General features: G+C 42.1%; 1 protein-coding gene and 1 long non-coding RNA gene across 2 annotated transcripts in view; one reads left to right on the forward strand and one right to left on the reverse strand.

Annotated features, from left to right (window-relative positions):
- LOC309700347 overlaps window positions 1-27,709 on the reverse strand; it is a 227,684-nt gene that overhangs the window by 32,608 nt on the left and 167,367 nt on the right. The window lies entirely within an intron of this gene.
- On the forward strand, window positions 4,560-26,653 carry LOC309700344 (transmembrane protein 47-like). The gene is made up of 4 exons (XM_082523869.1): window positions 4,560-5,969; window positions 19,123-19,263; window positions 21,812-22,039; window positions 26,644-26,653. Exons 1-3 carry the CDS (start codon window positions 5,741-5,743, stop codon window positions 21,988-21,990), a joined length of 549 nt encoding a protein of 182 aa, XP_082379995.1. The 5' UTR covers window positions 4,560-5,740; the 3' UTR covers window positions 21,991-22,039; window positions 26,644-26,653.

Below are 27,709 nucleotides of genomic sequence, written 5' to 3' on the forward strand. Positions count from 1 at the left end.
TGCGCGGCTCAGCTGGCTGGAGTGTTCACGCACATCTTCAACCTTTCCCTCTCTCTGTCTGTAGTCCCAGCCTGCTTCAAAATGGCCACCATCGTCTCTGTACCCAAATCCTCCACCATCTCCTCATTGAACGACTGGCGACCTGTAGCCCTGACCCCCATCGTAAGCAAATGCTTCGAGAAGCTGGTCAGGGACTTCATCTGCTCTGCACTACCCGACTCACTGGACCCTCTACAGTCCGCATACCGCCACAACAGGTCCACTGATGATGCCATAGCCCTGACACTACATACTGCCCTGTCACACCTGGAGAAGAGAGACACGTATGTGAGAATGCTGTTTGTAGATTACAGCTCAGCATTCAATACCATCGTTCCCTCGAAGCTGGACAGGAAACTGCAGGATCTAGGACTGAGCAGCTCCCTCTGCAGCTGGATCCTTAGCTTCCTGTCTGACAGACGCCAAGTGGTCAGACTGGGCAGCATCACCTCATCCCCCATCACACTGAACACTGGTGCTCCACAGGGGTGTGTACTGAGCCCTCTCCTGTACTCACTCTACACCTACGACTGCACAGCCACTAACAACTCCAACATCATTGTGAAGTTTGCGGACGACACTACAGTGGTGGGTCTTATCACCAATGGTGATGAGACGGCTTACAGGGAGGAGGTCAGCGCCCTGACCCACTGGTGTCAAGACAACCATCGCACCCTCAACGTCGCAAAGACAAAGGAGTTGATAGTGGACTTCCGGAGGTGCAGAGAAGTACACACCCCCATCACCATCAACGGCGCTGCTGTGGAGAGAGTGAGCAGCTTCCGGTTCCTTGGCGTACATCTGGCTGAGGATCTTACGTGGTCAGTACACACAAACAAAACAGTGAAGGCGGCGCAGCAGCGCCTCTTCTTTCTCAGGAGACTGAAAAGATTCGGCATGAGCCCCCGCATCCTCAGGACCTTCTATCACTGTGCCATTGAGAGCATCCTCACTGGATGCATCACCACCTGGTATGGCAACAGCACCGCCTACAACTGCAAAGCTCTCCAGCGAGTAGTGCGGTGCTCTGAACGGATAATTGGAGGTGAGCTTCCCTCCCTCCAAGACATCTACAGGAAGCGGTGCCTGAGGAAAGCGGGGAGGATCATCAAGGACTCCAGTCACCCCAGCCATAAACTGTTCAGACTACTTCCATCAGGAAGGAGGTTCTGCAGCATCCGGTCCCGTACCAGCAGACTGAGAAACAGCTTCTTCCATCAGGCCATCAGACTGCTGAACACGTCATAGACACCTCACCTTCACTACTGGAACTTTAACATTATGCACTCCATACTGTACAGTGATGCCACTGTTTTGCACGTCTCAACTCTGTATATTTTTATATATTTTATTTATTGTTTACTCTATTTAATTTGTAAAATATGTGTACACACACACACACACACACACGTAGAAAAATATTTAGTATACACATCCAGAAATGCATATACTATTATATATTGTACATATATTTATTAGTTTCAGATTTAGCCATTCTTGTATTTTGCTTGTTTACATTATTGTATTTTTGCACAACTCTGTTGCTTGTGAAGCTCGCACACAAGAATTTCACTCACATGTGCTGTACCAATGTACCTGCACATGTGATGTGACAGTAAAAGTGATTTGATTTGATTTGATTTGATTAGATATATTTTCTAAGGTATGCTGCATTTATTCATTTATTGCTGCCCTGTATACTTTGCTACTGTAAAAATATGAACTTCCCTCCATCTAGTTTTTTCCTGCTCACTGCTTACCACCAGATCACTGCACAAAAGGTCAGACATCTTGGTTTGCCTACTTCATCTCACGCCTTGACACTCCCGTGGTTGCTTCCCCTCAGAGAGTACTACCCCCTGCTTTCTCAGTAAGCATTATCTCTAGTAAATACTCAGCTCACTTCAAATTTAATACTCACTCCCTTCCTGATTCCTGAGTCAATAAAGCCTTGTATTCTTGTGAAAACTACTGTCTGCCTTTGGATCCACACCACACCACGCACCAGTCTCTCAGCCTTCTGACAGGTTGTGCACTCAATAAGCTCCAACTGTGAAAATCTGTCATCAATAGAAGATACCCACCTCTAAAAATAGCCAGTATATAGCAGGGGCCAGTATCTGTAGAACAAGTTGTCTGCCACTCAGAACATCAGTGGACTGATCCCCGACTCCTCTATGTGTGGAAGTATCCTTGGGCAAGAGCCCCGAGATTTCCCTGATGCATCTGTGGGGATGTGCATGTGAATTTTACATAACAAGTAGTCAAAGTTTATGACTATGACTCTTTGACTTATGCTGTATGATTAGGTAAATGCGACTTACACACCTGGCGAAGATCAAGGACAAAACTCAAGTATCTAGTCACTAATGTACAGCTGTTCAGCTCTTTTTCTAAAAGTTTGCTTTCACCAGACTGTAAGCATAGTAATCACCCAAAAGAATATCTCTCTCTTCTCTCTCTCTTGCTATATATATCTGTATATAGAGATATATCCAAAACACTGCTTAATTACTTTTTGTTTTGTTCAATGTAAAAAAGTTGCTGTCTGGTTGACAAATTGTAACAAGGGCAAAAGTATATTCATGGTAAATGGACTGGTTCTTATATAGCGCCTTTCTACTATAACTGAGCACTCAAATTGCTTCATACAACTTGTGCTTTACACATCCAATCATCCACACACCGGTGATGGCAGCTACATTGTAGCCACAGCCACCCTGGGGCGCACTGACAGAGGCGAGGCTGCCGGACACTGGCGCCACCGGGCCCTCTGACCACCACCAGTAGGCAACGGGTGAAGTGTCTCGCCCAAGGACACAACAACTGAGACTGTCCAAGCTGGGGCTCGAACCGGCAACCTTCCGATTACAAGACGAACGCCCAACTCTTGAGCCACGATCGCACTTTGGCTCAAGCACTTTTTTCTTTGCTCTTTCCAGGTAAGTGCTTTTTATCATTCATCTAACATTCACACACATTCATACTCCAGGCTTTGAGGTCAATGTATTTTTTTTCTGATGACATTTTCACTTATTTTAAATATGAATTACACTGTGATATGGTCTCGTTCTAACGTAGCACCTCCCTACTCTATCTAAGCACTCAAACTGCTTTAAACAACATGTCTCATTCACCCGTTCAAAGAAGCACTTTTTTCTATGCTGAAGTGCTTTCTGTCTAACATTCACATTTATACTCTGATGGATACAGAAAGCAACTTAGTATCTTGCACAAACATATTTGGCAGGCAGACTAGAACAGGGATCGAAACATAAACCTTCTAATTAGTAGGTGGCCCGCTCTCTCGTTGGCTAGGATTGCATATTATTGCCTGTATGAGTCCTCATTTGTAAGTGTAACAAAACCTGTTTCATTCTCACCATTGGGTGAGATGTGGGCCTCGCCTCTCACCCTATGGTAGCTAGGATGGGTTCCAGGTTCAACAGTAAGTGCAGTCATTAAGTAAGGTGCGTCAATGTCGGAAAAAATGTGTGTCATTCCTCTAGCCTTTGCATCCCTCCTTCTCTTTCACCTCTGTCTGGTGACTTTCCTCTTTTCTCTTCTGTGCTTTGCTACCCAGCCTTCTTCTGTCTCTTCCTTCATTATGCCTCATTATTATCCTGATGAAGAGTAAGTAAGGCCATTCTTCCCTTCCATCCATGTCTCTGTCCCTCCTTTCTTTCCAGTTAAATAAACATATGGGTGGCTCTGCCTTCCTGAACCTGCTCACCTCTGCTTTCTTGCCCTCCCTCCTCATGTTTTTCTGGCTCATTAGTATGCAAAAGAAACAATAATATTCCTTGATGTGCCTCCCACATTCTCCTGCTCACTACTGAGCAATTTGTTCACCCTTTCCCTTCTGCTCTTTACTTTTTCTTCCACTGTAAACGAAGTCCATAATGTAATAACCAATACCAAAATTTAATTTCTCTGAGGCCATGTGGGAATAAAGAGTTAATGAGATCAGATAACAGATGTTGTTTCCAGTGGTTGTTTTTGCCCAGTCCATAGGGATTGTCTTTATTTTGCCTTTTTCAAAATTAAACTACTCTTGTCTGACTTTATTTCACTTTTGAATTAAGGAGCAAAATGAAAAGCGGTTTCACAAATCATTAAAATCATATCAGTAAATAGAATTAGTACAAAATTGGTGATGTTGCATAGTTCAGTTTACTAATGTAAACTTGAAGTAGATAAATGACAGAGATGTAACCTGAGCCAACTGATCTTTAGGTCTTTATAACTCGTTAATTTCCGGTGTCAGAGCCAGACCTGAGCCTTAGTCATAGACTGTATTAAAAATGGCCACTATGACATTGCATAGTAGTCTGTAGATGATTGTATTCAAGTCTCAGGTTTGGCAAAATGTGGCAATATTTACAATATTTATTCATATATTTATGATGAGATGGCTGAGCTTTGGTTTTATCAGTAAATACTAGTTTAGAGTATTGTGTCCATCCATACATCCATAAATTGTGTCATAAAACGTGATGCTGACTTTAGCTAAAAAAAGAACAAGCTTAAAACAAAAGCTGTTTACTGAAGTAACTAAACAGACAAGAGTGTATTTTAGTAAATCTAACTAGTTATCAAGATGGACTGTCAAATAACCTGTTTTGTGTGTGTGCGTGTGTTTATGTTGCTGTAGACTGTATTTTTAAAACAAGTCATTGTAATGAACTTGTTTTATAAATGCAGTCTGAATGTTTGTTTTATTTAAATAAAGGTTGAAAACTGAACAGAGGGTGAACATACTGACCAGGTGATTATATGTCAGGGTTGTTTTTGTATCTGCTGCCCCCGAGTGGCCAAATTAAGTTGGGTCAAATAAAATGACTGTCAACCAATGAAACGTCAACAATTATCAGCTTGTTTACTGGGCATTTGACAGCTGAAACTGGCTAACCTGTGTTTTTTGTGATTTTTTTTTTATATCTAAAGATTTAGTGTAAGATTTCTTGAGCCTAACCAGGCTCCTCGTTCACACAGCATGTCTATACCGTAATTAATAGAGGTCTCTCTCTCTCTAGGACCCGTATCACCTGCTGATTCCCCCAAGCCTTGACGTCAGCGCTATAAGCGATAGAGATCGCCGGTGTTCTGGGAATCCATCCTACCTGACAAACCATCCTACCCGTTGTTTCTACGCATGCGCACAACACGAAATTCAGTGGCGAAGCATCCTACCTCTGTGAATATGAGCTAGAAGCATAATTTTACAGCTAGAATTCAGTGGCAATCATCTTACTTTTGTTAATAACAGCTACACACATACCATGCTACCTTTGTGAATGTGACCTACAAGCATACTTTAACGGCTAAAATGAAGTGGCAAACCGTCCTGGCTTTATAATTACGAGCTACAAGCATACTCTGATGGGCAAAGTTAAGTGGCAAACCGTCATACCTACTTATATTTGTGCTGGAATGACCCTGTGACAGCAGAAATGTGCATAAACTACTTACAGTAGGACGTTTTGCCAAAGTAGGACGTTTTGTCAGAACCGGCACTCGGCGGCGGCTGTTCCCACAGGCGCAGCGTCTGGCTGCAGTAACAACACTGCTGGGACTTGCCCGACCGACTTTCGCATTCGACCTCCAAACAGCGTGAGGGACGGATACATCAAAACATTCATAGGACACCCACACACACCCTCCCCTTGTTTCGAGCCCTCTTCGCCTCTCCAGTCCCGCCATGGCGTCTGCTGTACCCGAGACGGAGGGGTCAGCGCGAAGCTCCCCACTGACACCGCTGAAGCTTGTCGGGCTGGTGTGCGTCTTCTTGGCGCTTTGCTTGGACATAGGAGCCGTGATGAGCCCGGCTTGGGTGACTGCCGACGACCAGTACTACCTGTCCTTGTGGGAGTCCTGCTGGAAGCCAGCGAGTAGCGAGAACTGGCAGTGCAGCAGCACTCTGGACTCAGGTAATGAATGGAAGGGGGTATCGATGTTGTTTGGGTTTATGAAAAAATAAATAAATAAAATCACCTGTTTCAGGTAAGATGTTAGAGCGTGGTTATGTTTTCTAATGTGCACTAACAGGAGCTTTGTGTAACAAAGAGCTGTTCGTAATAACAGCGAAAACTGATGCTGAAGCTGATCATAATAAAGGAGTTGTGGTGGAGAATACCCAGATCCTGTCGACTCTAATAGCCAGAGAAAGTTATCATCCTGGCTCGTACTCTGACTGCCCACTGCCATAAGAGAGCGTCCCCCTGACACAGCTCGCCAGTCTCTGTCTCTTCTGGGATCTCCAGATGAATTATTGTGAGGGTAAAGTGGATGTCTTATGTACGGTTAGAGCTCACTTCACAATGCGTTTGTAAATGCGATAGCTTAAACGTGATAACTAAGATGTTGTTCAGCACACACGATAGCTGGAACCAACAAGTCAGGGAGCTGTATAAAATTACATTAGACTTAAAACAATAAAGATTAATGATCTGAAACTTACTCGACAACTATTTTTGATAATCTGAAAATAATATACTATTAAACTGCAAAACACCCACTAGCTTTTTATTCTTTACTGTAAGCATTTGTTTTCTTTGTCTGTTTTTTAGGCAATTAATTTGCGTGATTTCGAAAGTGCCACAGCTGTCACCTGCACTTATGGATGTTGCCACTTGTCAGTTCTAAATGAATTAATTTGTCAACAATATACAAAAAAGGAAGGTGTAGTGGAGGGGAGAAGTGCTGGCTCACAGCTAATGACTTCATCCTATCTCACTCTTTTAATTTTTATCCCCATTCTATAGTTGTTGGGAACGCGTCCTTGTTCTCAGGTCCAGGAGAGGTCTTGCACTTCTTGGCAAGAGAGTATTGGTTGATCATCAATGTTGGATTTGTTTCCAGGGCAACAACAGTTCACACGCATTGTTTTAACTAAATTGAAAGTGGCTGTATTTACAGCCAGTGTGAAAGCAGGAGCTTACTGGGGTATTAAAAAATCTTCAAAATCTTCTGTCGCATAGATACATCTACCTGGAACCAATCCAGAAGTCTACGCTGCTCTCTCTGTGGGTGGGATGAGATCACGAGTGTGTGTGTGTGTGATGGATTGTGTGTCTGTCTTTGTGTGACAAAAAATCTGTATGTCAGCGTTTAAATCAGTGTGTGTGTTTTGGGCCAATCAGAAGCTACCATGTTGAGATGACCTATTTCTGGACATTCTCCTCAGAAGCCCAGCTGAATATTTCATGTCACACTCTGATTTCTCTGTAGTTGCATCTCCATTCCATCTCCCCCTGGACCTGGGAACACACACATTCACTTAATGTTTGTGTGAGTGTCTCATCTTTTCTTCACACACACACACACACACACACACACACACACACACACACACACACACACACACACACCTATTCACTCTCAGAGACCTAACCAGTTCTCCTTAATTAGATATCCATTGCGAAGGTTCTGTGTCGTATGAGTATCTTTCCACCACAAATATTGATCTTAAATATACATCACACCCTTTATGTGTCAGTTGCTCTTGCTTTCCCTTGCAGTTTCTCTTTTCTGCTCGTCATTTACAATCACGTTTTAATTTCTTTTCATATTGAAGTAAATCTGAACTCATCATTGGGAAAATGCTTTCTTCGCCTCCTTTGTTCTTGAATATGTAGCTACAGTGGGCAGATTTGCAGCATACTCACTGAGTTGGATGTCGACATTTCACAAAGTTAGCTGAGTTGAATAGTATGATTAAATCTGCCTGATCTACTCACAAAGAAAAACAGATACAGCATCAAAATCACCTGCCAATGTATGTGTAGGTCCACCTCACCCACACACAGTTCTGTAACCTGGATAAACCTCCTTGTTCTCCTCTGAAACTCAACCTGCATCACTGACATTCAACCATATCTCCTATTGGGCTCCATCTCCTTCATCGCAGCCTTCCCTTCTTTTGGTTGTACCCTTCTCAAGCTCCTTGTGGAGTCCCATCTAATCTGCCGATGCTGTCCACCAGCACCAGCAAAACCCACTTAAGGATCCCATCTCCTCAACACTGGCAGAGGAGATGGGACCCTCCTGTCTCCAGCTAAGCTCCCAGGTGGGCTGTGCTGCTTGCATTTGTCCAGCCTCCCCAGTCAGTAAGCCCACCTTGTGGTTGTGTCTCCACTGCTGGTTTTCACCTTTGCTTCCCTTTTGCTGCCTCCCAGCCAAGTGGGCCCCCTTTTCTCATGTTACGGGAAGTCTTCGCTGCCTCCATCAACAGTTACAAGAGGGACCTCTGGAGAGACCTCTGCTCCGCCTCCAGATTCTCCCCAAAAACAGCTCAGTCTCCACTGCTGGCCTCCTAGCCTGCGCTCAGAACTGGTGATATGTCTTTTATTTACATAAAATACTTTTAATTCAAACATTGATTTGGGTCCAGATTGAAATTTTCTCAAATTTGATGGATGTTTGACAATTATGACACATGGGTTGATACAGTTAGCTGTATCAATAATTGCAGTTGCAATTATAAGCATATCCCTTCTGTCATAGTTTGGTCAGGATTCCCTTGTGTCTTAGTGCAATGCACTAAGTGACCCTTCAAGATAATTTCACAACCTGGAATATGGTCGTAAGCTCTTCAGCAGAACTCCCTCACTGTCTGAGAGAGAGAGAGTGCAAGAGCACATGAAACTGGAAAATGTAGGGGAAGCTCACTGCAAATTGGAAAAGTTTCCCATGTGATCAAGACATCATCAGAAGCACGTTCTGAAAAGTCAAAAACCAAAGTCTAAAAATGGCAGATGCTTTGAGGATTGCTACTGGGTCACATGTTGTCATGAACTTTATTGACTCAGAATTAGCTCTGCAGCTCTTTCTGAATCTGGACCCCTTACCTCATGCCCTGCGTGTCGCCGCCTTGTCAGGACAGTGTCTTCCCGACATTACGCACGTTTCCAAAACCTGGCACACTGTCAGAGATTTGTTTTTTGTTTTCCGAGCCACTCAAACACTGCTAGTTTTGGGGCATCCCTGGCTTCAACAACACAACCCACATATCAATTGGCAGAAGGGATGCATCACTGGGTGGGCGGAGGAGTGCCACATGACTTGCCTAAAAACTACCTCCACTTCCAGCTGGGTGGCCTCTCCATCGGAGCCGCCAGCGTCTTCCGACTTAGCCAACGTTCCCTCGGTTTATCATGACCTTGCTGAGGGTTTTCGCAAAGACCTTGCACAGTCACTCCCTCTGCACCATCCTTACGACTGTGCTATTGACCTGCTCCCCGGCGCTCCATTGCCAACCAGTCGTCTCTATAGCCTCTCCCTCCCTGAGCGAGAGGCTATGGAGAAATACATCTATAAATCCGAGATAACACACACCAATTAGTTAAACTGCAGGAATGTCTTAAAGACATAAAGACCTGGATGGCCGCTAACTTTCTGCTTCTTAATTCATATAAAACTGAGGTTATTGTACTCGGCCCTGAAAATCTTAGAAATATGGTATCTAACAAATATGTAAGACTTTCTTACATTTCTTTCTTCCATTTGTGCAACATCTCTAAAGTTAGAAATATCCTGTCTCAGAGTGACGCTGAAAAACTAGTTCATGCATTTATTACTTCCAGGCTGGACGACTGCAATTCATTATTATCAGGAAGTCCTAAAAACTCACTGAAAAGCCTTCAGTTAATCCAAAATGCTGCAGCAAGAGTCCTGACAGGGACTAGAAAGAGAGAGCAGATTTCTCCAGTATTGGCTTCCCTTCATTGGGATTCGGGAGACAGACACTATCTCTACTTTTAAGTAGGGCTGGGTATCGCCACTGATTTTTAGAATCGATTCGATTCCGATTCACAAGGTCCCGAATCAATTCGATCCACAATACAATTCGATTCGATTTGAATCGGGGAAATTTTGCCTCAGACAGTCAGAAATATTATAATTCTGATCACATATCAGTACATTTCCATATTTTATATATCTATAAAAAGAAAGCTGACATTTGCGAGACTTTATCAAAGGTGTAAGCAACACAGCAAATGCCTTTGTGTAGCTGAGGATAAAACACAGAAAAACGTGAAGGAGATTTTCCTGGCCTGGGATTTTATACAAATATTCTGCAGTAGATCAAAAACGAAAGAAAACCATTACCGTAATCAACATATGAACATTAGCTGATGCTGCTGAAGTGAAGCAGAGCAAAGTTGCAGAGGCTTTATTAGAGACACAGCCAAGTGTTTTGCAGTTTTGCGTAATTTTAAAAAGTTTAAATTTGTTCAGCAGCCTATTGAATGGTAGAAATGAGGCTTTCTTTTCAGAAGTAAGTAAAAGGAAAAAAACAGCGGCCGACAGCGCTGTAAACAACAGAAGACTTGTGCATAATAAGCAAACAAATAATGCAGAAAACTGATTTTTAGACGGGAAACTGTTCTTGAGGTACAGAGAGAGAGAGGGAGAGACCCCGAGCTCTGCATGAAGTGTGATTTTATCCTGGTGGAAGCAAAACAGCAAAAGTCAGAGGGAATTCACGACGATGTCTATGTGAAGCGTAGTTTGGATCTTCTTTTGCTGCTGGTTCAGTCAATATTGTTTGGAGAGAGATAAAACTAACAGCTTCAGAATCGGCGCAAAAAGGACAGAAACACAAAGTGCAGACACACCGAAACATCAGAATCAGCGGTTCTGCTGGAGGTTTCTTCCTGTTAAAAGGGAGTTTTTCCTTCCCACTGTCACCAAAGTGCTTGCTCATAGGGGGTCATATGATTGGTGGGTTTTTCTCTGTACATGTCCAATATAAAGCGCCTTTAGGCGACTGCTGTTGTGATTTGGCGCTATATAAATAAAATTGAATTGAACTGAATTATATACCTAATGTATACAAAATAGCAGAATTTGAGCCTAGATTACTATAGTCACTTAATTGTAGTGATTTAATTGGAAATCAGATTTGTCTTGTTTCACAATAAGTCAGTGTGAAGACGTAAAACCTTGTATAAATGCTGTCTGGCTCTTTGTTGTGTTATATTTTCCTTTGCTTCATCATTACTGTCCTTTCCTCCCTAAAGGATTTAGCGATACATTTCTAATGTTAATCATTACCCCTTTGTAGTTTTACCATTCTTCCCTTCCCTCACCCCTCCCATCTCCATTTCTCTGTTCTGTTTTCTCGTGGGTCAAACTTCTCTAGTATTTCCTTCACACCCTTCTCTCTTTCCCCTTCCACTCTCCTTCTTCAGCTCCATCTCTGCTCTCAGTGAGCCCCCCAGAGACGCCTGTTCTATTTGTAGTGGCTGAATGAAGAATGGGAAATGATGTGGCATACAGCTCTATGGCAGACAGACAGTGAATCCACCACCTAAAACCCCAACTACCATAGTCAACACATCTGCACACACACACACACACACACACACACACACACACACACACACACACACACACACACACACACACACACACACACACACACTCTGGGAGTATGTTAGGAAAAGGCATTTGCACGGTCCGAAAACACACTCGAGCTTTGTGTGGTGTCATAAATGACACAAAGATGGGGGGGTGGAGGAATGCTAGCGGCTGAAGGCTAAAATCTCTCTCCCTCTCGCTCTCTCATTCATATATATTGTTCTGCCTTTTATAAGGTAAACTGGTTATTACGGTTGTAAACTGCCCTAGAGCTCCCTCTAGTGGCTGCTTTGTAATATAGGTTTGACTACTTTGGGAAAGGAAAAATGAGACCGTGAAAAATTCAAAGATGGCAGAAAGTGATGCAGAAATGTTATTGTTCTAAGCTGATACAGACCTTAAAATGTTTATGCCTTGGACAACATATGTCTGTAAGTATGAGTGACGATAAAATAATTATTATCTTTTGTTTTGTGTAAAAATGGTACGATAATTTGTACATTTGAAAGTTTTATCTTGTTAGCTTGCAGTAAGAGTGTAACAAGCTAGTTTATACACACACCCAGCACACCCCTGCGGGCGGTTTATCCTTCAAGCTCGGGTCCTCTACCAGAGGCCTGGGAGCTTGAGGGTCCTGCGCAGTATCTTAGCTGTTCCCAGGACTGCGCTCTTCTGGACAGAGATCTCCGATGTTGTTCCCGGGATCTGCTGGAGCCACTCGCCTAGCTTGGGAGTCACCGCACCTAGTGCTCCGATTACCACGGGGACCACCGTTACCTTCACCCTCCACATCCTCTCGAGCTCTTCTCTGAGCCCTTGGTATTTCTCCAGCTTCTCGTGTTCCTTCTTCCTGATATTGCTGTCATTTGGAACCGCTACATCGATCACTACGGCCGTCTTCTTCTGTTTGTCTACCACCACTATGTCCGGTTGGTTAGCCACCACCATTTTGTCCGTCTGTATCTGGTTATGGCGTTCCATGTATGCCTTGCCTGCTAGCATCTTGCACCCTGCTGTTATGTGCTGGATTGTCTCTGGGGCATCTTTACACAGCCTGGGGTCTTGCCTGGTGTGATAGACCCCAGCCTCTATGGATCTTGTACTCAGAGCTTGTTCTTGTGCTGCCATGATTAGTGCCTCTGTGCTGTCTTTCAGTCCAGCTTTGTCCAGCCACTATTAGGATTTCTGGATATCAGCCACCTCCTCTATCTGCCGGTGGTACATACCGTGCAGGGGCCTGTCCTTCCATGATGGTTCCTCGTCTCCCTCCTCTTTCTTGGGTTTCTGCTGCCTGAGGTATTCACTGAGCACTCGGTCAGTTGGGGCCATCTTCCCAATGTATTCTTGGATGTTCCTTGTCTCATCCTGGACTGTGGTGCTGACACTCACCAGTCCCCGGCCCCCTTCCTTCCGCTTAGCGTACAGCCTCAGGGTGCTGGACTTGGGGTGAAACCCTCCATGCATGGTAAGGAGCTTTCTTGTCTTGATGTCAGTGGCTTCTATCTCCTCCTTTGGCCAGCCTATTACCCCAGCAGGGTACCTGATCACGGGCAGGGCGTAGGTGTTGATGGCCCGGATCTTGTTCTTACCGCTCAGCTGACTCCTCAGGACTTGCCTGACCCTCTGCAGGTACTTGGTGGTTGCAGCTTTTCTAGCGGCCTCTTCATGGTTCCCATTCGCCTGCGGGATCCCCAGGTACTTGTAACTGTCCTCTATGTCTGCAATGTTGCCTTCTGGTAGCTCGATCCCCTCAGTTCTGACTACCTTCCCTCTCTTTGTTATCATCCGACTACACTTCTCCAGCCTGAATGACATCCCGATGTCATTGATGTATATCCTGGTAGTGTGGATCAGTGAATCGATGTCTCGTTCACTCTTGGCATACAGCTTGATGTCATCCATGTACAGGAGGTGGCTGACAACTGCTCCGTTCCGTAGTCGGTATCCGTAGCCAGTCTTGTTAATGATCTCACTGAGGGGGTTCAGGCCTATGCAGAACAGCAGTGGGGACAGAGAATCTCCTTGGTAGATCCCGCACTTGATGGTGACTTGTGCTATGGGCTTGGAGTTGGCCTCTAGTGTTGTACGCCACATCCCCATTGAGTTCCTGATGAAGGCTCTCAGGGTCCTGTTGATCTTGTACAATTCTAGGCATTCCAGTATCCAGCTGTGGGGCATTGAGTCATAGGCCTTCTTGTAATCAATCCAGGCAGTGCACAGGACAGGTACAAAGTTTGGGATGAAACTGCAGCAATAACCAAAAACAACCTCACCTCTTTTATGGCCTTAGGACATAGGCAGGATGTGATGCCTGTTGTCTTCTACACGTGGGGGCGCACCTGCCCGCCTTTCACGTGGTACCCCAGATTCTGTACCTCACTCTGTCCAAGTGCATACTTCTTCGGGTTGGCCATAAGCCCCGGCTGCCTCAGGGACTCCGGGACCCGCTGCATATGCTCTGCCCAGCTGTCCAGGAGAAAACACATTCGCAAAACGCTATTAAAAAGTGGCAACATCCACTCTCTGGGCTTGTGTGAGATTGTCATCGCAATGGAGGAAAGCGGAGGAGGTGGAATTAGCACCTCTGTCCCCAACTCATCTCTCTCCTTCACCAAGCTCACCATAGAAGTGGTTTCACCTTCTCTCCATGCTCTTAGGAGGTTGAGGTGATATATCTGTGTAACCAGCCCATCAGTTTGAGGGCAGTAGACGCCGGTACAAACAGATTTAAGGCCCAATAATTTATACCATTCTTCTAGTGTGTGAGACATGAACAATGTGCCCTGGTCAGTCAGCATCAGAATTCCTACTCTGGAGCACGATTGGTGCACATCCACCCGGATGCCTGGCCAATAAATTCGGGCCATTATTCATTTCAGAGTTTTATATATCCCATGTGACCAGCCACTGGGTTGTAATGAGCCACCAGGAAAATAATTTTCCGGCAACTTTTCGGCACAAATAACGGTGTGTGTTCTTCCTTTGTGTGAGTGTCGTGTCTGACCCTAATCAATACAAAAGCGCTGTTTCAGGGCGAACCTTTTGATCATCAGTTTTCATCACTTGGTCAAAGTCTGTGCAGACCATCCCACTGCTCCATGTTTGACAGTTGATACCACATACTGTGAAACCAGCCTACTTGACAGCGTACAAAGATCCTGAGTGCTGAACTGAAGGTTTCAAATTTTGATTTATCAGTCCATAATACCTTCTTCGAGTCTTCAGTAGTGCAATGGGAGTGTTTCATGGCCCAGGCAAACCTCTTTGTCTTATTCTGACATCTTAGCAATGGCTTTCTTGCAGCAACTCTTCCTGTCAAACCTGCAGCTCAAAGTCTTCACTTCACAGTTGAAACTGAGACCTGAACTCTGACCTTGATCAACCTTAAGATCAAGATCAGAGTTCAAGTTTTCTGAAAATCTTGTGAATGCAATAACTTCAGTAGGAATTCAACTAGGATTTTCAAATTTATACCATCAGTGCATCTACTAGGAGGCTGAGGGGTAGCACTGGCAGCCACCAGTGTGTTTGCCTTTAAGAAGTGTGTGTGTGTGTGTGTGTGTGTGTGTGTGTGTGTGTGTGTGTGTGTGTGTGTGTGTGTGTGTAAATGAGAGCAAGAAGAAGGCAGTGAATATGCTAATTCCAACAACTGTCTTTTTTTGTAAATATGTAACAGTGAATATGTAAATTACCATGAATATTTGGTCCTTTACAAAAACTATAATTTGTCTCGTGGGTTTTTTCCTTGTTGGCTGTCTCAAAGCTGGTATTGGTGAAGGTCTATCTAGCAACAGAAATCCTTATTAGTATGGTAAGTTTGTTTAAGCCAACAGAAAATATAATTTTAACATTTGTGTGATGTGTCTGTGAAGGTTTGTGTGATGTTTATCCTTAATTGGCAGGAAAAACAATTTATACCCTAATGAGTGAAAATTTTTACTGATTGTGTTTCTTACCTGTGTTTTCTCCGAAGGGTGTTCAGGCCAGAAGAGTCCTTCCTAAATGCCTTTTAAATCTTAGCACCAAGTTGTTGAAGAGGGGTGTAACACGTCTGGCTACTGTTTGACCCAGCACAACACACACAATGGTCATAGCAGTGATTAACTGTGAATCTTTATAGTGCTTATTTCTAGCTGTTGCAGCCACTCTTTCTCTCATCTGCCCAGCTCACTGCAATTGCTCCCGTGCAACTCTCCTCTCTTTCCCAGCGCGCTGATGAAATAGTAGAGGCATGATTCGACAATCAGTGGCAACTGCGCTGGCCAGCCTCCCCTGATCCTGTTGCACCACCCCTCCCCTTCAGCTGAGCCAACCACACCCCACCACATACCCCCATCAACCGACTTTACATTGGAGAGCCATCCAGCCTAGCCTACTGGCCCTAGATGGTCATCACAAAGAAGAAAGGATGAAATAGTTGAATTTGACACTTCAGTCCCCAGGTCATCTTAATCCTTTGCTAAGCTCACCAGAGGAACGGATTCCACCTCTCTCCATGTTTTAAGGAGGCTGAGGTGAAATACTTGTGTGGCTCCACCCCTTCATAGCCAACATCCTCCCCTCGCCATGTAACCACGAAGGTTCACAAGGCACTTTATCTCCCTGTGAAAATGGTCTGAGTTTATCCCCTCTTTTGTATAGTTGCTGCTAACCTTTCTGGACCTGGAGAAGATTTTCACGTGATAACCTTCCTAATGTGTGTAGCTCTGCTCTCAGATGTTTTACTCAGGCTTCACCATCTCATCAGTCTGCTGGTGATGGATGCTGACGTACAAGAGCAAATGGTTCAAGCGTCCCACCGTTATTGCTATCATGTACACATATTATGCATATATTCATTTGTTTGACTATTGATATTGAAACAGGTTTTAATTATGTCGGTGCCGTTGTTGTTCAGTTACTTTTTATTTGCACTGCAGTATGGGACAATAATTAAGAACTACACTTTAGGTATTAGCAGAAGCTCATAGCCAAAGTAAACAGTTATTCTCATTTTTTTACTATTATCTTACCATGTAAATTTCATCTTCCTCCGTCTTTTCTTCACTTCTCCACACCTAGTGCTAGCAGCAGCAGGCTACTGTGACAATGAGGCATGGTTACTAGTTGTTGCTGGTACTACTGTTCACGGTGTAGCAGGCACCTTGTTTTCTCTCAGCTCTCCAGCTTCTTGCCACGTCTTGCACACTAAACGTTTTTTACAAAGTGCATGAGCACTCATCAAAGGTAAGGGAGGGACCAATTGAATTAAGAGATCTGACTGGGCAATTCAGTGCCAGTAATGAAAATGAATGAATGGCCTGCTGTCAGTGCTTGTACAGCTGATGCGCAGGCGACCCATTAACCCAAAAGTGCCTTGGTCCACCAGGAAAATGTATTCAGGGCTGGACTGGTAATCTGGCATACTGGGTGAAGTTATATCCCCATGTACTCCAGTGAACTGGCCCAATTAGGTCCATGCCAATGCACTCAAATCCCACCTCCATTAATGCTAACAGGTACAAAGTTGCTTTCAGAGTGGCACACATATAACATGCATATATCTTTATATCTATATCTATATGTGCATTTTCCCACTTTTTAACAAACTGCTAACAATAGCCTAGTCTTAATTTCATTAAATGTGCTTTCTGTTTTTAAATTTAAAAACACATTTTATTTTTTAGGTTTTATGTTTGTTGCATTCTTTTAGAGACATAAATATGTAATATTGGTTGGGCTTATTTATGATAAAAACAAAAAACGTGAGAATTGTCCAGTCCAATTTTTAGGACATTAAATTATGTACATATGGAAAACAATTTGTACATTTACAATTTATGTAATTATGCACTGTAAGTGTGCTAAAATCAGTCTGTTTAATCAAGAACTATATTAAAAAAATCTGAAGTATATAAAAGCTATGATATTTAAACATTAAAAATAACCTTGTATCAGCCGTATTTACTCACTGGATTTGGTGTTGGAAGTGCGTTTCTTTAATCAACCTTTTACAGTTGTAGATGGTACAATCCTGTCAGTACAGCAATAATAAACTTGTGTTACATGCTCTCCGAGTAAGTGTTCAGAAAATGACACTGTATATCCTGCAAGCTGAAAATAAATATTATATTTATTTTTTGCTTTAAACTGAATTACAGTTGTCACCAAGATCCGTCAGCCTTTTTCTGTTTTCACATTGTCCCATTCTATTTTGTTTTCCTCCCTCTTTCTCCTTTTTCTCATGTTTTATTTCCATATACATTGCATATACATTTTTGGTAGTTCCTTTTTCAACGTGTAAAATAAAGCGAAGAGAATGATATGGTGGCAGTTATTGCAGTTATTACTTATTACACCTAATTCTGGATTTTCTTTGCAAACTCCGATGACCTGGAACATCCGACCAAAAGAAGTCACGCAACACCAACAAAACTTCTCTTTCATTTTCTGTGTCAGGTTCCTTTAAATATATTGTGGCTTCTGTTGCAGAAATTTCACAGACGGATGACAACGTTGACTTTGAACCCCATTATGAAAATAATGAGGCATATCTTGAGTCTTAATAGCACTATTTTGGGTGTTGCACTCCCTTGCTATTTTTGCCCTGTTTAGTAAATCTGGCTCTATTGGGGAAGACCCCCAGTCTAATAACCATTTTTAAAGCTGGTAAAAAACTGAAAACATTATAAAATCTATGTTTCAAGTTTATTTTTGCAAAAGGTTACTGGCTACAACCAGACCCATTGTTTATTTTCATAAGTATTTTTTTAAACTGGTAGTTTACTTAGTGTGGTTAACTTACAACCAAATGAAAATGCTTACCTTTCTTTTGCAGATGTTTTACTTACTTAGTCATAGTTTGTGCTGCTTTAATGGAGGCCAGTTTAAATATGCCTCCCACGGTGTCTGGAAAAAAGAAAAAGAAATAATATAAACAGAATCTAAATGAAATGACAATCATTAAGTCTGAAGTGGAGTAGGAAGAAATATAATCATCAGTTTAAGATAATGTGTTGTTTATAATAGTGATATGGTGTGTGCATGTGTGTGAATTATTTCAGTGTCGTTCAAGCCACAACATATAAATATGGGAAGATTTTTGATAACCTGCCAGCAAAGCTTTTTAGTCCGGGCTTTTTGTGGGCCTAGACATACTAAGTGCACTCTCTGTCTTCATATTGTTCACCACCTCTCGGTCCCCAGATCCTTTGCACTGTACTCATCTCCTGGTCCTCCCCATTCCACCTCCACTTTTCCTTTCACTATCCTCTTTTCCCATCCTGCTGGCAACCCTTTTCATTTTGCCCCCTGTCCTTGTAACGTTATACTAATTTCTGCTTTGTTTCCTTCTTCCTGTATCGGTTTTCCAGTTCCATCTTCTCTTCCGGCTCTCCGTTATTCTTTTCTATTAGTCTCATTCTTGGACACCTTCATAGTAAAATAGTTGTATATTAGTATAATAATATAAAAAGTCCTTCCCCAGTATCCTTTCTTTCATCTCCTAGTCCTTTCCTCTTTGTCGTAGTTCCATTTTCTCTTATGCTTACCTCCTTCTCAGTGTACTGAACTCACTGCTTTTGTGTTAGTTTTACATTAGTTATTTACTTGTGATTGTTTTTTTCCCCAATATAAACAGCATGGTCATAGTTTTACTCTCACACAGTGAATGCATTTTCTGTTCTTTTACTTACTTTCATCTTACGATCTCTCCTTTTCTTGTCCACCTTGCCCTTACAGACTGGCAGGTTGCTACGCTGGCACTGTTGCTAGGGGGTGGAGCCCTGGTGCTGATGTCATTCTTGGTTGCTCTGGTTGCTGTGTGCATTGGCACGAGACGGCGGTTCTTCGCGCCTGTTGCCTTCATGCTCTTTGCTGCAGGTCAGTATACACAAGAATACTGATGTATATACCTACCTATTGTACATACCTATACATACCTCCAGGAATAATTGGAAAATTTCAATTTTGGGGCATGAAATGCTTGATTTTTCAACGCTAGATTTGCTGCTTGTCAGACATTTTTTTAAGATCTTACTGTGGGTACCAGAGAAATGGGAGAGAGCACTAAAGTGTTATTCGTTCAGAGATGGTTCACAGATTTGTAGAGTCTGTGCAACTTGTTATAATTATGAATGCAGTCAAAGCACTAATGAAAAATGAGTGCTCATGAAATCACTGGAATATGACATCATTATGGATGTGTGTGTTGAAGCGTTGTGTCTCGTCGCACAACTCTACAAACCTGTTCATCTTGATATACAGCCAAAATTGAAGTTGAACAAGTACTCTTTTGCAACAGAGGCAGGCCATTGAAATTACTGATTAATTATAATGATAATCTTCGTGGGGGCAGCTTTACCTTCATCTGGGTGCAGCTCCTATTACTTCATGTGTAACTTTGCGGTGAGAAGTTTAGGTCACGAGAGGCACTGATGTCCAAGGTGTTCAAAATGTCTGTGAGGACATTTAGCTGGTGAGAGTCAAAATGCATCACTTCTACATGACGCTTTCAAAGGGGGATATAGTATTTTTGATTATTTAACACAACATTCTAAATCACACATTTTGTAGGCAAATAACATCAAGAATAGTGTTTAAACAGATTTATCTATTTGTTGTATTTGGCAGAGGGTGCTGTGATGAGCTGCAGCACCTCTAGTACCACTAGACCTTGTGCTGTACTCAAAGATAATCAAAGATATTTTGCTTTAACATTTGACATTGCTAGCTTTTTTATTTTTTAAATACCTCAATGTGAGTAACAAAGGATTCCTTTAAAAGTATGTGTTGATAGGAATGATACTTGATCAAACCAAATTTTGATACTTTTTTTGTAAGTTTTGTAAGATGTAAAAGCAAATTAGTTTTTTTTGCAAGACTGCATTTTTACCATTTCTTCACAATGGATTTGAACACAACTGTTTTGGTAATTTAAACCATCCATGCTTCAATTAAATAATCATCAAAAATCATTATATGATGTATAATTTTAGAACCTGGAAAACAGATCAATCATCTGTGGCTACTTGTTATTCGTACTGGTGTTTCCATGATGGGGTGCGGACAGCAGTTTTAAACGAGCCAATACAGAGGCTGAATGTTTTGGGTGAACTATAAAGGGACTCTCAGTGAATAATGGATCACAACTCACACCTCTTTAAGACTTGTTTATTTTATACCACTTGTATTCGTATTTGCATATTTTTGAAATATGCAGCCTGGACTGTTTGATTCAATCATACATAAAAAAAAAATTGAATCTAAATATCGACTAAATACAAGAAAATTTAGAATGACCAATTTTGAGCTTTTTAAATCAGTTTATTTTTTCAAGTTTTGGGGAAAAACCTGCAAATAAATCAATTTTACACCCACTCCAACTTGATCAGTGTTCTGATTATTCAGTGGAGAAGGTTTCAAAATCGGTTGTTCGGTTGTTAAGCTTAACGTGGGAATGCTTTACAAACATTCAGAGATGAACTTGGGTAAACTTTCTCAGAGATGAAATGTCGGTTTGGTAGCGAGGCTCCAAATGCTCAGCCAGGCCGCCGAGAGGTCTCGCACGCCACAGCTGCTCTATAACGTTACGCATGCTGCCCCAACGTGCTAAGGTTATGAGCTGGGTTACGCCATGTCGCAAGTTTTGTGAGGTGCTTTTATGATATTTAATGGATCGGATTACATTTTTTAAAGATAAAGAGTAAGATTAGCTGGTGCCATAAAGTTCTCCAGATGAGAGTCAAATTTAATGGGTAAATACCCAACTCGAAACATCATGGATGTGTACAATTAGTGTTTTCATAAGACAACAGAAAACAGCCATAACACAGGAGGGAGTAACCTGATCCCAGGCAGGATAATCTGCTCCATTGACTTTTTTTTTCTTTCATAGGGGTCATCTCAATCACTATTTGTCCTGCCCCTCATCCATGATCAGTTTGCCTTGGGTGACTCTAAGGGCAAAAGCCCCAGAAAACACACAAAGCCTCCACCACCTCTCAGGGAGGGACGTTAAAATAATAATAAAGTAAATAAATAAAAAGAAAACTGAAATACTGTCAAATTTTAACCAACACCAATGCACATCAAAGACCTGTAACTCAGATCATTTTTATATTGTAAAGATAAAATTTTGCATGGCTTTATTGGATATGCTACATTTAGACTGACTCTGGGTGATAGCAGGACTTACTAACTGATGTTAATGATCCACAAGACGATGTTTTCTGTTCAAAACTGTCTGCTACAAAGATTGAATTGCTATATCCACTTGAACAATTTCTTTGTGGGATTTTAAATATAACTTTTATCCATTTAATTGTCAATTTGTGCAGTTTGAGACATAAACCTTTTTTTTTAATTCCAGTTTATTTTCAGCTTTACATGCATGCGTAGAATTTTGCTAAAATCTGTATATCGCATCCAGTTGTACTCCAGGCCTGCAGTTTGGTCCTCTACCCTGTCAAGTTCATCGAGAGTATCAACTTCAGGATCTACCATGAATTTAACTGGGGCTACGGCCTGGCCTGGGGAGGCACCATCTTTTCCTTCGGTGGGGGAATCCTCTACTGCCTCAATCCCAAGAACTATGAGGAATACTACTAGTGCTACCTCATGTCTGGAACCCTCTGGTCACATCTTCAGAGTCTGAGAGGTACATAGGGACTGAATAACATTTCTAATGTTCTGGGAAAGGGGGAGGGAGTGGGTGTCTATTAACAGCTCGATTCCCAAGAACTTTAAAGGGACACATCGGACAGCCAGTAACTGTATTATCACAAGTTTTGCATCCAGACAGTGAACCTAGTGGTCTGGAGCTTAAGTTTTTTGCCTCAATCAACACTAGTGTCAGTGCTGACTCTAATGGATATTCAGACTGATAAGCCTCATGTTAGATGGTGCATCTGAAATTCTGACTGTTATGACCTTTCAAACTATAGACCGATCTCTAAGCTTTCGTTCTTGTCCAAGATCCTGGAGAGACTAGTTCTCTCCCAACTCCAGGTGTACTTGGACACGAACAATATTGCTGAGAAATTTCAATCTGCCTTTAAGCCATTGCATAGCACTGAAACAGCGTTGGTTAGAGTTCTTAATGATATTCTTGTAATCACTGATACTGGACGCTCTATGGTCCTAGTTTTACTGGACCTCTCTTCGGCCTTTGATATGGTAGACCATAACATTTTATTATCCAAATTGCCCATAGGTGTGAATGCGGGAGTGAATGGTTGTCCGTCTCTGTGTGTTAGTCCTGCGACAGACTGGCGACCTGTCCAGGGTGTACCCCGCCTTTCGCTCTATGACCTCTGGGATAGGCTCCAGCACCCCCCCGCGACCCTGAAAAGGATAAGCGGAAGCAGATGGATCTGCTACAATGGCAAAAAGCATGTGACCCCGTGAATGACTCCCCTAGATCTGCTGGACCTGGAAGTCCAGCAGTTCATCTAAACAAAAGACACTTATACCTAAGCAGACATAGATGTATTTACCGTACCATAAAACAGTAAGAGAAGGTACGACCTCTCTCATGACCTTAGGATGTGTGTGCCAGAACACTCTGGGAGGCACACACAGTCTTTGCAGACTACTAAGGATCAGACCTCTATCATTATGCAATCGATTATAAAAATCAAAGTATATATGAGTACATATTTCTAAGCATAAATGACAATTCAACATATAAACCTAGTTTTACTGGACCTCTCTTCGGCCTTTGATATGGTGGACCATAACATTTTATTACTAAGACTTGAGCACACTGTGGGTATTAGAGGCACTGCCCTCGACTGGTTCAAATCATACCTCGCTGATAGATCCTTATCAGTTAACTTAGGCACCTTCTCCTCTTCCTCCGCTCTGGTCTGTTGTGGTGTGCCTCAAGGATCAGTTTTAGGCCCTATTCTCTTCTCATTGTATTTGCTCCCTCTAGGCACAATCTTTGAAAAATACAATATCGCCTTCCACTGTTACGCCGACGACATACAGATCTATTTTGAACTTACTGACGACCTTGCTGTGTCCCTGCACTACTTTCAAGAATGCATGCGGGAGGTCAAAGAATGGTTCCTGAGTAATTCCCTTGTTTTAAATGATAAGAAGACTGAGATTGTGGTGTTCAACAGTAAAATCCCTCGTGCCCAACTCTGTGCTGCCCTGGGTTCCTTTGCTAGTTTTTCTTGTGACTATGTCAGTAACTTGGGTGCACTGCTGGATAGCTCGCTCAAACTCGATAAGCAAGTGTCTGCTGTAGTGAGATCTAGCTTCCACCAACTGCGCCTTATCTCTAAGGCTAGGCATTATGTTCTGCACGAGGACCTGGAGAAGCTTATTCACACTTTTGTGACCTCCAGGTTGGATTATTGTAACTCCTTGTACTATGGTCTTCCCTCTTCTCTTCTTCTTAAACTGCAAACAGTCCAAAATGCAGCAGCCCGCCTTTTGACTGGTACCAGGAAATTTTGCCATATTACCCCTGTCCTAGCTAGCCTGCATTGGCTGCCCATAAAGTACCGTATTCAATTTAAAATATTACTCCTTACTTTCAAAACTATTAATAAATTAGCGCCAAGTTATCTTAGTGAACTTCTCAAACCACATACTCCTGCTAGAACACTCAGATCTGCCACTCAACTACTTCTGACCCGACCCAGCTCTCGGCTGAAGTCCCGGGGTGACCGTGCGTTTGCTCTGGCTGCCCCGGTACTGTGGAATACCCTTCCTCTCGACCTCCGCGCATCTGATTCCATTGCACTGTTCAAATCACGATTAAAAACCCACTTATTCAATCTTGCCTTTCCCTCTAGTTAATATTTCTTTTATGATTTTATATCATGCACTTCTATGCTCATTTAAATTCTTGTTTGCTCTGTACCTGTTGCCTTCTTATGTATTAGTGACAGCTACCTGCTTGCATATTTAGTACTTGCTTTGGTCCTATTTCTATTATCCTCCTCCTATACTCTATTTTACTTGTTAAGCACCTTGGCATACCCTTGGTTTTTAAGTGTGCTTTATAAATAAAGTTTATTATTATTATTATATTATTATCTTGGGACAGATGAGGTAGGGGGCTTACAGGTTTATTCCCAAGGCTCGTGATACAGTCTAAGGAGAACTGACAACACTACGGTAACAAAGGACTCAGGTTACCAGTGTTAATACCTCCATTCTGAATTGCAAGAACTGCTATTATGTCTATTAACTTTTCTGTTTGGAAAAGCAGGATGTCAGACTGACACTTTTGCCAGTTACACATGGATGCGCATGCACATACACAGGCATAGGCAGCATATCTTTATATGTAAAGAAACCATCAGAAACCCTCAAGATCATCATCATCATCATCGTAAGTGCTTATTTAGGAGCGGTTTTATTTTATTTTTAGAGTTCTGTGAAGCTCTTAAACTTTCACAAGGATGTGAGACATGCTGCAGATGCTAGAGTTGTGCCTCATAACTTTTCATAACACAGATCGATTTGTCTTGTGGGAGAAGGTAAGGAGGGTGGAATAAACTAAAGACATTTGCTCAATATTCTGTTATCAACCCACTTGTCTGTTACTGTGGCAACCCACAGGGTTTGCACATGCAGCTGTCATCATTGATTAGCCATGATTGGAGGTGTGAGATGGGACAGCGCTCGGCTAAATTTCGATTGCCTATCATGCTGCGTTTCTTTGCATTGACATATGGAGCATCCTTTAGTCTTCTTATCTGGCTCATGGCAGTGTCTACAACACACATGAGACACACAGCTCCAGTCTTTCAGTGGCCATGTTGTCATGCACAGCAGCAGTTTGAGAAAATTAGAATGTGTTTTGAATTTAATTATGTTCACACACACACACACATTCACATATTACATTTGCATCGTGGGCCGATAGAAAGGAAAAAAGATCAAACAAACATGATTTTTTTGTCTTCTTGCGAGGAAAATGGTGGTGCGTCCGCCGTCTACAGGAGACATTTCCTTTATTTTTATGGCCCAAAAGGACAAGTGTGTAACAGTAAAATGGCAGAAACAACTTTATACTGCTAGCACATGTTTTGCAAAGCTAGCCGAGATCCCACAGTGATGATGAAGCTGAGTGCATGCTGACCCAGTGGGATTTGTGTTGGTGTGTGGAACTGTGTTGTTGACTGGTAATCATGAGACAATGCATTCCAGGTCATTTTATGGAGTAATGAAAGTACTGTAACAAATGACTTTCTGTGGTGAGGAATTATGTAAAATACTGCATTACTTTTAACAAAATTAACAAGTGATGTTTAATACATTACTTTTTTGAGTAACAACCGCGGCACAATATATCGAACTAATTAAACAATTTGAAGAAATTTGTATTCATCACCCCGGGGCGCCTCTGTCAGTGCGCCCCAGGGTGGGTGTGGCTACAATGTAGCTGCCATCACCAGTGTGTGAATGTGTGTGTGCATGGGTGGATGACTGGATATGTAAAGCGCTTTGGGGTCCTTAGGGACGAGTAAAGCGCTATACAAATACAGGCCATTTACCATTTAATCCTAGCCCTGTCTACAACACATTGTTTTATTTATCAAGTCTTTTACTTCATCTTTTGGAAGATGATAGATTAAAGACATTGGTCCGTATTTTTTAAATAAAATCTCAAAATACGTGAGATCCCTAGCTGCTCTGGCAACCTAAGAAATAAATGGTTAACATTATCAAAATGTGTGTTTTAACCAAAAAGATGATTTTTGACAGGCCCTAAGCAATTTTTGCTTTCAAAACAAAAATAAAACTTACTTTTCTTAATATCATCATTTCCATATCAGGTTTACTGACCCTGTGACTCTCTCTACAATCTGTAAATAAAATCAGTGTAGACAAATTGTCACAAGTAGGCCAGAAACACATGTATGTCCAAACTCTGATGTCAGATGGTTTGGTGATTACAAGAAGCCGTTTGGATTGCAAGGAATCGGTTTATTACTGTGTGCTGCCGTGTCGTGGCCTACAGTAAGTGTCGGGGATCAGCACTGCATCCGGAGTGTTACGTTTTTGCTGGCCAACAAGCCAGACATGCATCTGCTGAAACGGGAGAAGAAAATGTCAGTATTAGCCAATATCAAATGGCACAGTTAACAGGTGTTAGGACACATTTCAACAAAACCCAAGATGGTTTTTTATATCAAGCACTACCCCTTTACAGACAAACTGATCTGATAATCTTTTTTTTATGTCCCAACAGGGTGATAATAATGTAAGGTTTACTTATTTTTCTTTGCCCTCCAGATTTGGGTCCAATCAGTATTTTTGGGCCATGGATCCAGAAAGATTTCTGGGTAAAAAGATAACTGATGACCAAATATTTTACCCTCTATGTTAATTTTGAACTCTAGATTGGACGATACTCTTGTGCAATAATGTTTAGTTTTCCTCTCCCCCTCTGTACTGAATTATTTTGCCAACCCTGCAACCTCCATTTTTGAGTCTGGATGCTGTAAGCACAGGGAGGAGGCGCAAGGGTTGTCTGGTATTTTCTCTATTCCCCATTGTCACATATTTGCAGTGGAGCTGTCAGGTAACTATTGCCTAAAAATAGGAACCAGGCTGAGTCCCTCGGCACCTTAAAATAAAGGTTGAGCTGTGAAGTCACCTCTTGATTCAAGCTGCTGCAAGAAGTCCATTTATTTTACAGTGATATTTACAGTGGACAGAAATATTTATTTTGCTCTTGATGAGGAAAACTGTTTGTTCTGTACTTGAATATTTGAGAAGCTTCTTCACTTTAAAATCATCAAACTTGGAAAAGAAGGTCCTGCTTTAGATTACAGTCCAGACAATTCATTCACTTCCTTTCTGTTTAATTGTCACTTTTACTTTTGATGTACAGAAATAAAACATTGGTTTCGGTATTGTACTGTAGAAAGGTTCAAAATACAGAGCTAATGTAGTTGTAGGAATTCTCGGATATTTGGGGGAATTGATTTTTTGCCAGGAGATGAATGAAAGTAAAGGTGGTTCTGGCTAAACGTAAAAAACACCTGCAAGTTTAAATTTAAAGCTTGTAAAGCAGCATCTAAGTGATTGTTTGGTCACATGAGAAGATCATATTTGTTCATGAGGACAGCTGCTGGCTGTAGGTACATACAGATACAACACGGTATGGGCCCAAAGATGGAGCTAAACATCCACGAGGAACCACGTGGAAAAAGGCTAAAAATGTTTCCTAATGTGTTCACCTATGACTTTGATATTGAATTCATTATTGAAAACCCTTAAAGCTATGTATAGCTATAAGAGTTTTACATGAAAAAAACATCTGCCTAATATTCTTTAAATCTATGATACAGGATGT

The sequence above is a fragment of the Aulonocara stuartgranti genome (genome assembly GCF_965226115.1).
Source record: "Aulonocara stuartgranti genome assembly, chromosome: 23".
In the NCBI taxonomy this organism is placed as follows: domain Eukaryota; kingdom Metazoa; phylum Chordata; class Actinopteri; order Cichliformes; family Cichlidae; genus Aulonocara; species Aulonocara stuartgranti.